This window comes from Vigna unguiculata, chromosome 2 (genome assembly GCF_037176805.1).
Source record: "Vigna unguiculata cultivar grain cowpea cultivar isolate G323 ecotype 2 chromosome 2, ASM3717680v1, whole genome shotgun sequence".
NCBI classification, from domain to species: Eukaryota; Viridiplantae; Streptophyta; class Magnoliopsida; order Fabales; family Fabaceae; genus Vigna; species Vigna unguiculata.
In genome coordinates this window covers 24,061,420-24,075,678 of record NC_140793.1, presented here as the reverse complement: position 1 = coordinate 24,075,678, position 14,259 = coordinate 24,061,420, and the positions used below count along the sequence as shown (strand labels likewise).

Below are 14,259 nucleotides of genomic sequence, written 5' to 3'. Positions count from 1 at the left end.
TTGAACTAAAAAACAAAATATTATAATATAAATCCGTTAAAACGCGTGTTTCTGCAAATTTGCAAATAATTAACAATTGTCTTATGATTTGTGCTTTTATTATTTTTATTGGTCAATCCAATCCTTGCCACCTCCTTACATTAGGTTGAATTTTAAATGTAATATCAAAGTAAATTTAACCCAATTTAACTCATTTTTAGAATAATTAGTTGAATTTACCCATTTTAACCATCTTTATGAAAATACTATAAAAATGTAAAAATAAAATTAATATACGAATTAATTTAGTTGACAAACAATTATTTTAGGGAAAATAGATGTAGTATAAGTACATATATAGTTTCGAAAGTGATTCTAATCAATAAAATTTAGTTTTAATAGCGAATAGCAAATATCATGTTGTATTTAAAGTTGATGAAAGAAAATTACATTTTTCTACTGAAGTTATAGAAATTAAAAAAAAATACTTAAATAACTAATTAAGAAATGAATTTAATTTAAATTTGTTTTGATTTAATGTGGAAATTTATATACGAGTCATAATATAAGAAAAAAAACACGATTTATAAGGAAATAGAGTATAATATGATTTTATGGGATTTAATGTCTTTTATGCACTTGAAGAGGAAAATTTAAAATGGAAAAGAAAAAAAAAAACTAAAAGTAATTGAAGATGAGATTTCAGAATAAAAAAAAGCAAAACACAAAGTAAAATGAAAATTTAAAATTTTAATAATTCCAAAACTCTTAAAACGTAAAATTAAATATTAAAATTAATAAAATCATTATTAGGAGCATGGAATCAATCTAGAGTTATTTAAAAAAAGAAGAAGCTAAAAGTAATTAAAGATGATATTAGAGAAAAAAAAAACACAAGGTAAAAGGAAATTTAAAAAAATCATTAATAATTTTAAATCTCTTAAAATATAATGCTAAATATTAAAATTTACACAACCACTATTAGATGCATGAAATCATTGTAGAGTTATTTTGGATTATTTAATGATTGCAAATTCAATGTAATGGACACTTTTGTCATCTATGATAAGTTCACTTGATTCAAGTGCTAGGATTACACATAATTAAGGCAAAATACACATTATTTTAAAAAATTAATAAAATTAAGCTTCCAAATAATATATCTTACATTTAAGCGTGGAGATTTGGAAAGTCGATATATGATATTAATATTTTTTTTTAAAAAAGAAAGAAAATAGAGTGCGGACATGTTACTGGTATTCTGCAACAGTTACACACGTTAACCATATCAGACAATTAAGACAAGAGAACGAATATATATATATATATATATATATATATATATATATATATATATATATATATATATATATATATATATATATATGTAACGTTCTGATACTCTGCATTTGGGTTTCATCTTACCTTTCATTTTCATCAATCTTTGATATACCAATCCATAGTTGTAGCATTCACTCAAAATCAAAGCCATAAAAAATCACACCAATCCTAAGAACGTGAAAATGGAGTCTAAAAATTCCATTTTGGTCAAGCTTCTGCTGCTGCTGCACTATGTGTCCCTTTTCTGTGCTTCACAGGATTTTGATTTCTTCTACTTTGTTCAACAGGTAATGTAAAATTTCATTGAAAGATCATGCATTGATGCATTACAAGGAACTTTTAATGAATCATTGTTTCAAGTTTTGGTTTTTCAGTGGCCTGGATCATACTGTGACACACAGAAGAAATGTTGCTACCCCACAAGTGGAAAACCTGATGCAGATTTTGGAATTCATGGTCTGTGGCCTAATTACAATGATGGCTCATACCCTTCTAATTGTGATCCTAACAACCCTTTCAACCCTTCTCAGGTGCTTCATTATCATATCATATCTCATAATTTTTTAATGTCATTCCCCTTAGACATCAATCGGGTCTCGTGTTTCTATTACGTCAAATAGTCTTAATTAAACCGTATTTTATCTTGATTTCGACTTCTAAGTAATATAAGACTATTGATGTAAGATTTTATTCTGATTTATAAATAACATAAAAACATATGATGTTATCTAAGTTTTCTCTTGTCATAATATATCATGCAAGTTGCTGTAAGGACTGTTTTCCTGTCTCCTCTTCTGTATCTTCCATTTGACTCAAAAGGGCTTTTGGCACACAATTATTGTATCCAATTTCAAAAGCCATAAAAGGTGTTTTGCCTTTTATCCTTCACAGCACAAACGTGTTCAACTTTATGTTGTGCAATCATATGTTGCTAAATTCTAGTTGTTATATTATCATAATGTTTAATATCACAAGAAACTTTAAAAAAACTGAACCATGCAGCTGTAGTTTTGATGGAAATATAACTGAAAACTTCCAAAAGCTTTTACATTGTGCTCAGAATCACGTTTTGAAACCTTGTAACTGGCTCTTCAACACAAGTTTTTATATGAAAGTAAATTTCAGTTTTCTGATGTTCCTTTTATACCAAGCTATGGAAAAGTTATGCTTATCGCTCACCAGATAAACCAGTCTGTTTTTTCTTTAGTATTCTTCGGTGGAACCCACCAGATAACAAATATATTCTTAAGAACATAGTGTGTTGTACTATTGTTAGAAACCTATGTCATTTGAACGTGTTGTGATGGAATATTTTCTAACTGAAATAAAGAAAAGACTTGTTCTAACTCTGAAATCAGAATCTGAATATATTTTATTCGTGAACAGTGTTCTGTTTGCATGATGGTTAATTTGGCAGTAATTTTGTCTTGACTATGATGACAGATATCTGATCTGACAAGTAGTTTGCAAAGCAATTGGCCCACACTTGCATGTCCAAGTGGGGATGGAATGACATTCTGGAGCCATGAATGGAGCAAACATGGAACTTGTTCAGAATCAGTCCTCAAACAACATGACTATTTTGAAGCAGCTCTCAGCCTCAGAAAAAAAGCCAACCTCCTCCAAGCTCTTACATCTGCAGGTACATGTTTAGGGTTCTTCGTTACAATCTTTTCAATAAATAGCACATCTTCTTCTGTGTTAGAAATTCAAGCTGAGTTAATAATGGATATATTTTTCACATTTTGGAAACTATGGTTCTATATATATAACATTAGTCTAATATACACAATGCATTTAACACCACTTTTAACCCAAAACTTTACAACAATGGATTTGTGAGTCTTTCATATATAGTGTTTAACTTTATTTTTTTTTATTGATACGAAACTTTGACTCATTATTTCCAACAGCGGTTAAAAGTATTAGATCAAGTAAAAATGAGTAAACTAAATAATTAAATAATAGGGTTAAGTATGGTTTTATACGATGAAATTCGTTTCTATTTTAAACTTATACATTTTGGTCCTCAAACATTAAAAACAAATGGATATAGTTATTCTAATCCATCTATATTAAATTTTTTTGACATGTTAAACGCATTTTTTTGACGGGTCAAATGCATTTTAAGATGACATTTAAGTTGTTTGCACTGATTTGACACGTTCTAGCTTAAATGTCAAACCGAAATTATATTTATTAATTTTTAAAGTTTTGAAACTAAAATATATCAAATTTTAAAAGAAAATCAAATTTTGATTTCGTATATAAGTTTAAGAACTAAGAACATATTTAACACTAGACAATACACACTAGACAATACACAGTTAATCCTATATTCAGTGTCTCAATTTTAGATTGAAAGTGGTATCTGATATCTTTTATAAACTACCTCATGAATCATTAAATTGATTTGAATGTAGTATCAAGAATTTTATATAAGCTTGTAGATGATTTATTGACACTGAATCTCCTATTTCTTCTGCACTTTGTGTTGTCAGGAATTGAACCAAATGGAGAATCGTACAGTTTGAGCAGCATAAAAGGGGCTATAAAGGATGCAATTGGGTACACTCCATTCATTGAGTGCAATGTGGACTCATCTGGGAACAGCCAGCTATACCAAGTTTACTTATGTGTCAACAGTTCTGGTTCAGATTTCATTGAGTGTTCTGTATTCCCTAGAGGAAAATGTGGCTCAGACATTGAGTTCCCATCTTTTTAGGTTCTAAGAATGAGTACAAGTTTATAGAAAATCTTTCTACTCTGTAACTTAATCTACCATATATTTCAATAAATGTTCTCATTTTCTTATGAAAGTGCTTTGTTCAATGAAATGGTGTATACAATTATAGCCAACAGTTCTGCAACTTCTGTTTTCAATATGCAGGTGAGAATCTGTGGGAATAAGTCCTAAGAATTGGAGATTTTTATCTTTTCAGATACTGGTTTAAAAGACACTTTTCTTTAATAAATTCAACTGAAGTGTAATATATTAATCACCTCTGATATTTTTTGTTTGTTTAAAATTCACATTCATGTAAGATGAGCATGTAGTTTAAAAGCTGAGGATAAAAGTGAACATATTCACAAAAATAATTGTGCTTGGTCATTTTTAATTTTAATTAAGTTTTTGTAAAAGTTTTAAGTAACTTAGATGCACGTAACTAAATATAGTGTTATTTTAATCCAATATGCATTCACGTTAATTATTTCTTTATCAAGAATTAAAATTTTTAAAATATCAAATCAAATGTAACTAATTGTTTTTCTTTTCTTGAAATAGACTAATGTAATTGTATCTTCATTTAAAATTAAGTAAAATATCTAATTTTATATTAATTAAATATGTTTTCACAAGAAAATTTTCCATTAATAATAAATTTTATTGACAAAAAAGTATTAGTAACTGTACTAATCAATTTAGATATCAATTTATAAATTATAAAATTATTTGTTATTAAAATAATTAATATTATGAATAAAAAATTATAATTGATTTCTAAAATATAACCACTAAGACTTTGATTATCAAAGTAATTAATTTATAAATTGTAAACTTCAACTATCATAGGAATTAATTTCTAAATTAGTTTGTAATTAATTAATGATTGATTTAATGATTAATTATAATTTTTTATTCATAATAGTATTTATTTTAGTAATCGATTATTTTTTATTTTATAAATTATTGTCTAAATTGGTCATTACCAATTTTATTATTTAAGAGTATTTTTTAGTGCTAATTAAGAAAATGTTAAATAAGTTAATAATTTGATATAAAAATACAATTTTTTTTAACTATCTTTACTCACATTCATTAGATCTATTATGGATTTAAAGATAAGGATTTTTTTTTTAAATAATCACGTCAAATACATTTACTTAGTAAACATTTTCTTATATTTAAGTCTAGTATAATATATATGAGTTTTTTTTTTCCTCCATTTTGGATAAAAGTGAGTAGTAATATTTATTTAGGTAAAAAATGTTGTTTAAGGTGATTGTTTTTTTTTTTTATCATTAGTTTATTTATAACTAAAGTTGAAAACAAATTTTGTTGCATTGTCTCAGAAGTTCTAGATCTGGATCCACACTGTTACCTGGCATACGAACAAAGAAGCATTCAATTGGAACACGTCAAAGTCCTTCAAATAAACTAAATTTTTATCTCTAAATTTTATTAATGTCTACGTATGAAAGCATATAATTTAAGATTGGGTTTACCATTTTTTTTATCTCTAAACTTTTTAGTCTCTCATCTAAATTTGATAAAGGTCAAAACTTTGAAGCTTTTTTTATCTGAAATATAAGAATTGAAAAGAAAAATGTTTAAAATATGTTTTTACTCCAAGCTTTTTTTAGTTTTATTACCATATTTCAGTTATTGTCTGTTCCGGAATTCGAAAGTACTATCACATTTTCATCTTTAAAATAAATTTAAAAGAATAATTTTATGTTTAAAGAAGTAAAAAAGGAAGATATATATTTAAATTATTTTTAATCTTAATTTTAAATTATGTGATATTATTAAATCTAACAAAAGAAAATTTAATCTAAAATCGCTTGAACAAGGAAATAATAATTGAAAAGAAGAAGTTGTAAGTGATAGGAACTATTAGAAGAAATTGCAATGGGAAATGGATTGTGCTAGTTGGTATATTTCTGTTGCTAAGATCGCAATCAATAAGCCAAAATTGACTTACTTGCAAGCAAGATCACCCAATGGACAAAGCTTTTGAACTTGACTTTACGTCGTTAACATTGCAACCAACCACAACGTTAAAATTCACATCCATAATTCAAATCTTCTTAGTTTAAATTTGCAGCTAAACTTTCAAACATGTTTCTTCCACATATAATAAATTATTGTCACAGGGACTTATTTGCCGTGTATAGGCAGAAAAAAGTAAACGGAATTTATGGATATGTTTGTATAGATCGTTGGAAGTTCTACATTGATTAGAGATAAGATAATTTTATACTATATAAGTAGGATATAAATCTCATCTTACAAACCAAATTTTGTAAGAGATTGAATTAAACTTAAAATCTATTTCTAACATAATAATATAAATACAAATTAGGTACAACACTTCATATTAAGATGATAAAAACTAAAAAAACATCTGGAAATTTCAGAAATAAATAATGAAATATTAGATATAAAAATAAATTAACGAATATTGTTCAGAGTGAATTATCAAATATTTATTAGGTTTGGAGGTTTGTCAATAAATATGATAACTTATTGGTATTGGTAGCTATAAAAAGTGAAATAGTATTGGATACACGTTAGTTAGTTAATTGGTTGATTAGCTAATGACAGCTTAGAGGGCACGTTTTGGTGTACACATTGGATACAAGTACGTGAAGTTACAGACAAAGAGTGTGATATGATTCGCATATTCTCCATAACATGCCTTGTAAGCTTGAGCATCATTTTATTGCAAGCATGTAATAGTTTCTGGCCTATAAAAACATTACTTTGTTAATTATCTTTCATTGTGTGTTTGCTTGTGAAGTGCCAAAAACTCAATTATTTGAGAGGAAGCAGGCATCAAAGATGAAACTCAACTTTTGTATTATATCCAAACTTCTGATACTGCAATGTCTATCAGTTGCATGCCTTTCTCAGGACTTTGATTTCTTCTACTTTGTTCAGCAGGTAAGTCGTGAGTTCTGCAATGTAATGTGTTTTGTTTAACTTTCATTTATAAATATGTTTTGAATCAGGTTAAACATGTTTTTAATTCTTAAATCTATACGCAAAATTAAAATTCGGTCGTCAACCTGAAATGGAGTTTATTATATCAAAAAAATTTTATGTAATTAGATTAGAAGGACTATCGGTAGTAATAACTTTAAACCTAACTCAATCTCACAAAATCGAATTATGAAATGAGGTTTGCACTTCACTTATATACTATGAAATTGTTTTATCTCTAATCGATGTGAGACATACAACACATGCTCACACGTTGAGCTATATACATCTCGTATGAGATCTAGAAATGGGTGGTCTGTTAGCGGTCCGATAATAGATGAGATAAAATGTCCAAAAAATCTTACTAGGATAGGTTTTTTAAATAATGACTCTGATAACATATTAAAAAAAGTGTACTTTCAATAATTATATCTATTATTTTTAAAATTTGAAGAGCAAAATATATCAAGATTTGAGACAGAAACAAATTTTAATTTTAGGAAAAAAAAAAACATAATGTTCACATTTTATGTATTATGGTTCTATGCAGTGGCCAGGAGCATACTGTGACACAAGGCAGAGCTGCTGTTATCCTAAGACTGGGAAACCTTCTGCAGATTTCAGCATTCATGGACTTTGGCCTAACTACAATGATGGCTCATGGCCCTCAAACTGTGACCCTGACAGTGTCTTTGATAAATCTCAGGTACTTCGTACAAAGTTTGATCATAAAAAAAATTACTAAAATTATAAATTATGATATTAGTGAATATTTGTGAACTAAAAACTCATTAATGATATATATATTGATGCAGATCTCAGAGCTTATAAGCAGCATGGAGAAGGAGTGGCCATCTCTGAGTTGCCCAAGTAGCAATGGCATGAGGTTCTGGTCACACGAATGGGAAAAACATGGCACGTGTGCACAATCTGAGCTTGATCAAACCGAGTACTTTGAAGCAACTCTCAAACTCAAGAAAAAACTAAACCTCCTTAAGGTCCTCAACAATGCAGGTACATGTTTTTCATTTTCCTTTCTATGTTGTTTAAAGTTTTAATTATTGGACTTGCACAAATTACATTTTAAAGTTATTTTAAAATTAAATTGAACTTTAAAAGTAGTTCAACCCAACTAAATAGTAAAAGATAAACTGAATTAAATCACATTACAATTCTAATATTTAATTACTTCAAACTTTTTTATAATTACTTCAAACAATTCTAATAGCAATGAATGAATTTCAGGGATTCAACCAGATGATGAATTTTACACTCTAAATAGCATAATAAATGCTATAAAAGAGGGCACTGGGTTTACCCCTGGAATAGAGTGTAACAGAGATTCAGCTCATAACAGTCAACTCTACCAAGTTTACATGTGTGTGGACACTTCTGGGTCAGATTTTATTGAGTGCCCTTTGCTTCCAAAGGGTAAATGTGGTGAACAAGTTCAATTTCCCAAGTTTTGACAAAATTTATTTCATTATGTTAATCATGTTTTTCCTTCTTATTCTTGTCTATCACATGTTCACCAATATAAATTGGTTGAGGTGATTTTAATTAGATCATGTCACAACCTTAATCACACTCGCCCATTCATATAATCTCACTTATTCTTCATGATGTTGTGGATCATATCTTAAGTGCAATGCATTTATTTTTTTCAAAATCATGTATTTATTGTTATTGATCGATTATCTATTTCTTTTACGTATATACTTAACCTAAAAGGATCATATTATATATATATATATATATATATATATATATATATATATATATATATATATAATGATTTATTTTGGATTAGAGCCACAATTTGATAAGTAATTTTCCATTAGTTAAAATAGAAAATTATAAACAATTAAAGGAACTCACAACAAACAAAGTTAAAAATAAATTAATGAAAAAAAGAGATCTTGTATTATATTATGTTTAAAATATGAATTTCTTCCTTGAGATGGTAATAGTAAGATTTAATTACTCAGTTGGTACCTACTTTGATATAGGTGTATCAATCTGGTACCACTCCTAAAACAGTGTCAATTACATCCCAATTTTTTAAAGAATGTTTCGATTAGGTCTCTTTCAGAAAAAAATGACTAACGCTGTTATTAACGGTGTCACATGTCAATATGTTATTTGTTTTAATTTTTTAAGAAAAAAATTAATTTTTAATTTTTTTGCAAAAACAAAATTGCCACATATATCAAATTCATAGTATGAATAACATTGTCAATGTCAAGGAATAACATGGTTTAAGGACATGTTTAAGGGTTGCCATGACATGAGTTTACGCAACCATATGATATGATGAAACTAAGCATGACATAGTAGATTTATCACCATATAGTATAGTAAATTATTGCTCCAAATAGAATATCAAAGTTAAGCAATATAGTGAAATTTTATTTACTTGCAAGTCATCTTGATTTCATCATTATAATCCATGTTCCCATTCATGTATCAATATTCTCATACATGAAGGTGGTCCACCTTAAAATCTACCCAAAATACAATCCAATCTCAATTTGTTTGACTTGACTTTCCAATCAAATATATGGAATACATTGATACAACCTAAATTGTCATGTGATGTCACTCTTAATCCTAAAGCTATGGAAAAAAAACAAACAAACAAACAAATGATTCATCTCTCTATCTTGTTTTTGGCACCACCATTTGGAAAAGGAATAAAATAAAGTAGTGGTGAAAAAGAAATAACAATGACAAGAGAAAAAGAAAGTACAATTATATATATATATATATATATATATATATATATCGAGGCTCAAAAATAAATGTTAAAAGAAAATGAAACTATGAAAGGTGTGATAATTTGCACGAAAATAATATTTGGTTGAACATAAAAGAAAGCTTAACATTTGAATAGCAAAAAGGAGCATACAATACAACAATTGTCCAAATGAAAATAGGAGAAAAACAAAGTAATACAAGAATTTTGATGATATTAAGATGTTTAAGAAATTGCTTATGTTTGTTAAAATACTATCAATTTTGAAACTATGTAGAATTCTCAACTCTAAATAATTATTTTTGAGATACACAATTTTTAATTCGGCATAGTGAGTGTAATTTGATTGTAATTTTTAGTAACGTTTTGGAGATGGGGAAATAATAAAATGAAAAGTACGTCTCTAAAAACAGTAATTATAAAAAAAATACAGAAAACTGTTTAAAATTATTTTGAAGTTATTAAGAAAAATGATCAAAATAGGGTTGTTTAAAATTTTCTTGAAATAATTGAATTCATGAAATGACAAAAAGGTCCCGAGTTGACTGTTAAAACTCAACCAAAGATATTATCGCTCAAAAATATTTTGAAAAAGTGAAATATGTTTATCTTAATTAAATATATATATATATATATATATATATATATATATATATTGAATTTACTTGTCAATGCATTCAACATAAAACAATCTAAACAATTTCAATACAAACTTAAAACACGTTCGATATATATCAGAAAAAATTAACATAGTTAAATTAAAAAAATTATATTAAATCATTCTTAAAATTTAAAAATCAAAATATATCAAAATTTTAGACAAAAATAAATTTCAATTTTAAATCAAATTTTAAAGATTAAAAACATATATTTGACCATTATTAATATTATAACCCATTTAAAATTAAAATACTGAACTAAAAATTTAAAAGTCAAATCGTTATGTCGAGTAATGGAGGAATTAACTTCTTCGCATATACAAACTATTAGCAACCCGTTTAAAAGCTAATTAACATTGATAGAAAAAGAAAAGAAAACAAAATTGGAATTCTGGCCTGAAAAGAGTTATTCCTGTACACTAATGCTTTGGAAATTCCAGAAAATACATTTTTAGACAAAATTGAGCTCCATTCTAGAGACATCAGTGTGCTGAACTTCTAACAAAATCATATATTATCATAAGGCATAGCAATACCATCTCACATGGCCTCTAATTCCCGAGTAGCGGAAGATTTCTTCATAAAGTTGAGACGACTTTGTTTGGTTCGTTTGCAAGGAGCTACAAAAAGTGAGAAAGTAAACGGGGTCAAGCATCACGAATCTTTGGCTCTTAGCCAATAAGGACAAAATCCAAGTATTGATTCAATACCTTCTTTTTTGTTTTGCTGATTGGATGCAACAACTGAGGATTTCCACTTTTCATAATCACGTGTTTCCATTTGCTTGCGTTTTTTATAACATGAAAGCTGTATAAACACCAATGTTAGTTTGAATTACAGTCAAATTATATCAACATAAAATTTGAAAACCACATCCTACCGCAAATATCCAACAAAAGTACTAAATGCACTTTCAAGACAGCACAATGATGAGAAAACAAGAGCAATAGAGGGATTGAAACGCATGGGATGGATCTTGCATTTAATCGTGACCATCATCACTTTTTAAACCAAATTCGAGATGGAGACCAGATTGTAGTGAACTTATTTTGGAGAACAGAAATAATTCAACTACACTTCCTGGTGCATACATTTTTAAAGCCACGATTATCCCTCAACAAGTTATTTGCCAAACTAAAATCATTATAATTTAATGGAACAACTAACAAAGACCCTTTGCTGAATAGAGAGGACACCATACAATAAGCAAATACTTATGAATATTGAGCACAAACTTAAAATGGAGGAGACATTGCCCTGGAGAGCCAGCCGGTATTATCGTATCTCAAGAAAACCACAAGAATGCGAACGCGAACAAAGGTAAGCTTTTGGCGGGTATTTCAATAATATCCAAGTCAGTGATTTAACTCTAACCCTATACGCTCCATGTAACACACCTAACTCTACACCCGGTTTGTTGTGTGAAGTACACCATGTATCGACTATGCCATAGCAAGTGAAGAAAGAGTTAAGAAATCTCCGGTCAGATGTTGGTTTTAACTTACAAAGGACTTTGGGAACAATTAGTCAATTACCCAAGTTAGGACTCTGCAACTATGTTTGTAAATGATAGTTAATGGTTACAATTGAAAAGGAGATACTAACGGATTCAGTCTAGAAAGATGTAGTCTTTTTAATACTGCAACACAGAATTACAGTAAAAATATAGTCACAATAAAAGATAGAAAGGCATCATCAATGTGTTGCGTCAACATTGAAGGAAATTGAGAAAGCCGAGCTTCAAAACAATGAGCATTGAAAAAAGAAAAACTTAAGGTTGAGCTACATATGAAAGAATTGTATACAAAGCACATCTTGGAATTTTATTCATAATTTAAGAAGCAAAAAATTAACTCAAAACAACAGTATGTTTATGCAACGGCTGTTTGAATGTCTATAAAACATCAGGGTTAAAAACACTTTCACAAGGAAACCAAAATGTCTGCAAATTACAAAGAGAAGCTAGACATTAGTACCTCAGGACCATCATCGGACAAATAACCTCCATCCTCAGCTTTTCTTTTACTTGGCAAAACGTCAAGCAAATCTGCAAAACAATGGGATACAAAAACAAATGTTCAATGCAAAGTAAATCTTAAAATAATAGACAAAATAGCTCACATTTAAGAATGCATTACGATCAACTACCGAATAAGGAAAGGTACATACCTCGATTTGATTGCACTTCCTTAGCATTTTTTTTCCTTTGCAAACCCCAAACACGTCATGACACAAATCCTTCATAGTGACAGAAACTTACAGCAGGCCATTCACACCCCGTTCAAAATCAATAACATCACTCAATTAAAAATAAAATAAAATAATCGCACATTCAACATCCACTAGACATACAGCCACTTACACTTGAAAACTCGGATTCAGATGTACCACAGAGCTCAATTAACTTCAGCTTGTCCACTTTGAGCTGCAAAACAAACACAACCCCTACCACAACTTAAACCAGAGCAAAACAAATAGTTGATGACATTCCCCGCAATTCTTCATATCGAAGAAAATTGAAGGCAAATGCACTATCATTGACTATTTTACTATTAAAACAGTAAGATTGCAACTATAATTGCGATTGCAAACCCTTTTGAAATGACTTATATACTAAAATTACCTAATAATATTAAAATTTCGACACAATCAACATCTTAAAATAACCACCTATAGTTATTTAATATCCAAATAAGTTCTTTAATGGTACCTTGTGTTTTTTAGCACATAAATAAAAAGCAACGCGTGAAATCAGCACTTGCAGAGGACGAGAAGTAGGCAAAGACGAAACAAAGCGATCCTTATACCTTCATGAAAATAGAAATAGCACAAAGTGCAGCAATACATGAAGTTTCAACAGCATTTTAGCATTTGATCAAACGCGTGGCAGATAACTCACAGTTTGAGACCGTCGCAAACGAAAGGAATAGTACGAATGCAACCAAACTGAATTGCCGATTCCCTCACATCTATTGTCGTCCTAAAAACACCAAGCAAACATTTCATGAATAAAAGGCTTTAAAAAATGAAAGCTGAAAAAAAGAAAGGGAAAGGAAACGAACTTGACACCAAGGCCGTTGTGGAGAGAACTGTAGGATCTGATGTAAGCTTTTTCGGACATTCCGCTGAGTCTCACCGCAGAGAATCGGTAGAAGAGAACACCGAGCCTGTGGCCGCAATTTCCAAGCAAATAAGAGATTTAGCAACGTCGCTCTGAGAAAACCAAACAAATAGCTTCAGAATCGAATGGAAGGGAAATCAATAAAACAGGACAGAGGAAAGAGATCGGGACATACAACTCCTATGACTGGAGGAATCAAACTGCACATCGCAGAGACACGGATCTCAGCAGCTTTTCGGACTATAAGTTTGGAATCTGACAGATCGAGATTCTTGGCCAGCTCTGAAACGTCCATTTTAGGTTTGGATCCCAAAGGCGAGGCTAACTCCGATTTCTTGTTCGCATTTTGAAGAAGGGATTAGAGAGTAGGAAATGACGGGAATAGAGAAAGAGATCATGAAATGGAATCCAAATAACTTGATATCGTCATTTGAATATTCGCGCGCTCATGTAGTTGGCCGGGAAATTTTCCTTTTGGCGCATTCTTCACATTGGAAATCTTTAGGCAAACTTTATTTTAAAAAATATAATGATATATATATATATATATATATATATATATATATATATATATATAACACTCAAATATTCATTATTTTTATTTAAATGTCATTGATTTTTTATTTATAAAACTGCATTAAAAAATTACTAGTATTTTGTAGTATTTCTACGGATTACTTTTAAGATTACTGAATTT

The 14,259-nt window shown here is 28.9% G+C and overlaps 2 protein-coding genes and 1 pseudogene across 3 annotated transcripts; 2 read left to right on the top strand and 1 right to left on the bottom strand.

The window, feature by feature from the left end:
* The first annotated feature begins 1,385 nt into the window (after window positions 1-1,385).
* On the top strand, window positions 1,386-4,139 carry LOC114174339 (ribonuclease 1-like). The gene is made up of 4 exons (XM_028059175.2): window positions 1,386-1,607; window positions 1,695-1,850; window positions 2,764-2,962; window positions 3,822-4,139. Exons 1-4 carry the CDS (start codon window positions 1,503-1,505, stop codon window positions 4,043-4,045), a joined length of 684 nt encoding a protein of 227 aa, XP_027914976.1. The 5' UTR covers window positions 1,386-1,502; the 3' UTR covers window positions 4,046-4,139.
* A 2,671-nt stretch (window positions 4,140-6,810) lies between these two features.
* Window positions 6,811-8,696, top strand: LOC114173109 (ribonuclease 3-like). The gene is made up of 4 exons (XM_028057332.2): window positions 6,811-6,988; window positions 7,578-7,733; window positions 7,843-8,041; window positions 8,273-8,696. Exons 1-4 carry the CDS (start codon window positions 6,887-6,889, stop codon window positions 8,494-8,496), a joined length of 681 nt encoding a protein of 226 aa, XP_027913133.1. The 5' UTR covers window positions 6,811-6,886; the 3' UTR covers window positions 8,497-8,696.
* Window positions 8,697-10,768: 2,072 nt separating this feature from the next.
* LOC114173211 (origin of replication complex subunit 6-like) lies at window positions 10,769-14,040 on the bottom strand (annotated as a pseudogene). Its single transcript, XR_014992914.1, has 9 exons — window positions 13,738-14,040; window positions 13,504-13,654; window positions 13,341-13,421; window positions 13,152-13,248; window positions 12,800-12,866; window positions 12,611-12,696; window positions 12,418-12,488; window positions 11,152-11,248; window positions 10,769-11,061 (listed from the first exon to the last, which is right to left on the bottom strand). The product of XR_014992914.1 is annotated as an origin of replication complex subunit 6-like (transcript).
* Window positions 14,041-14,259: the final 219 nt, after the last annotated feature.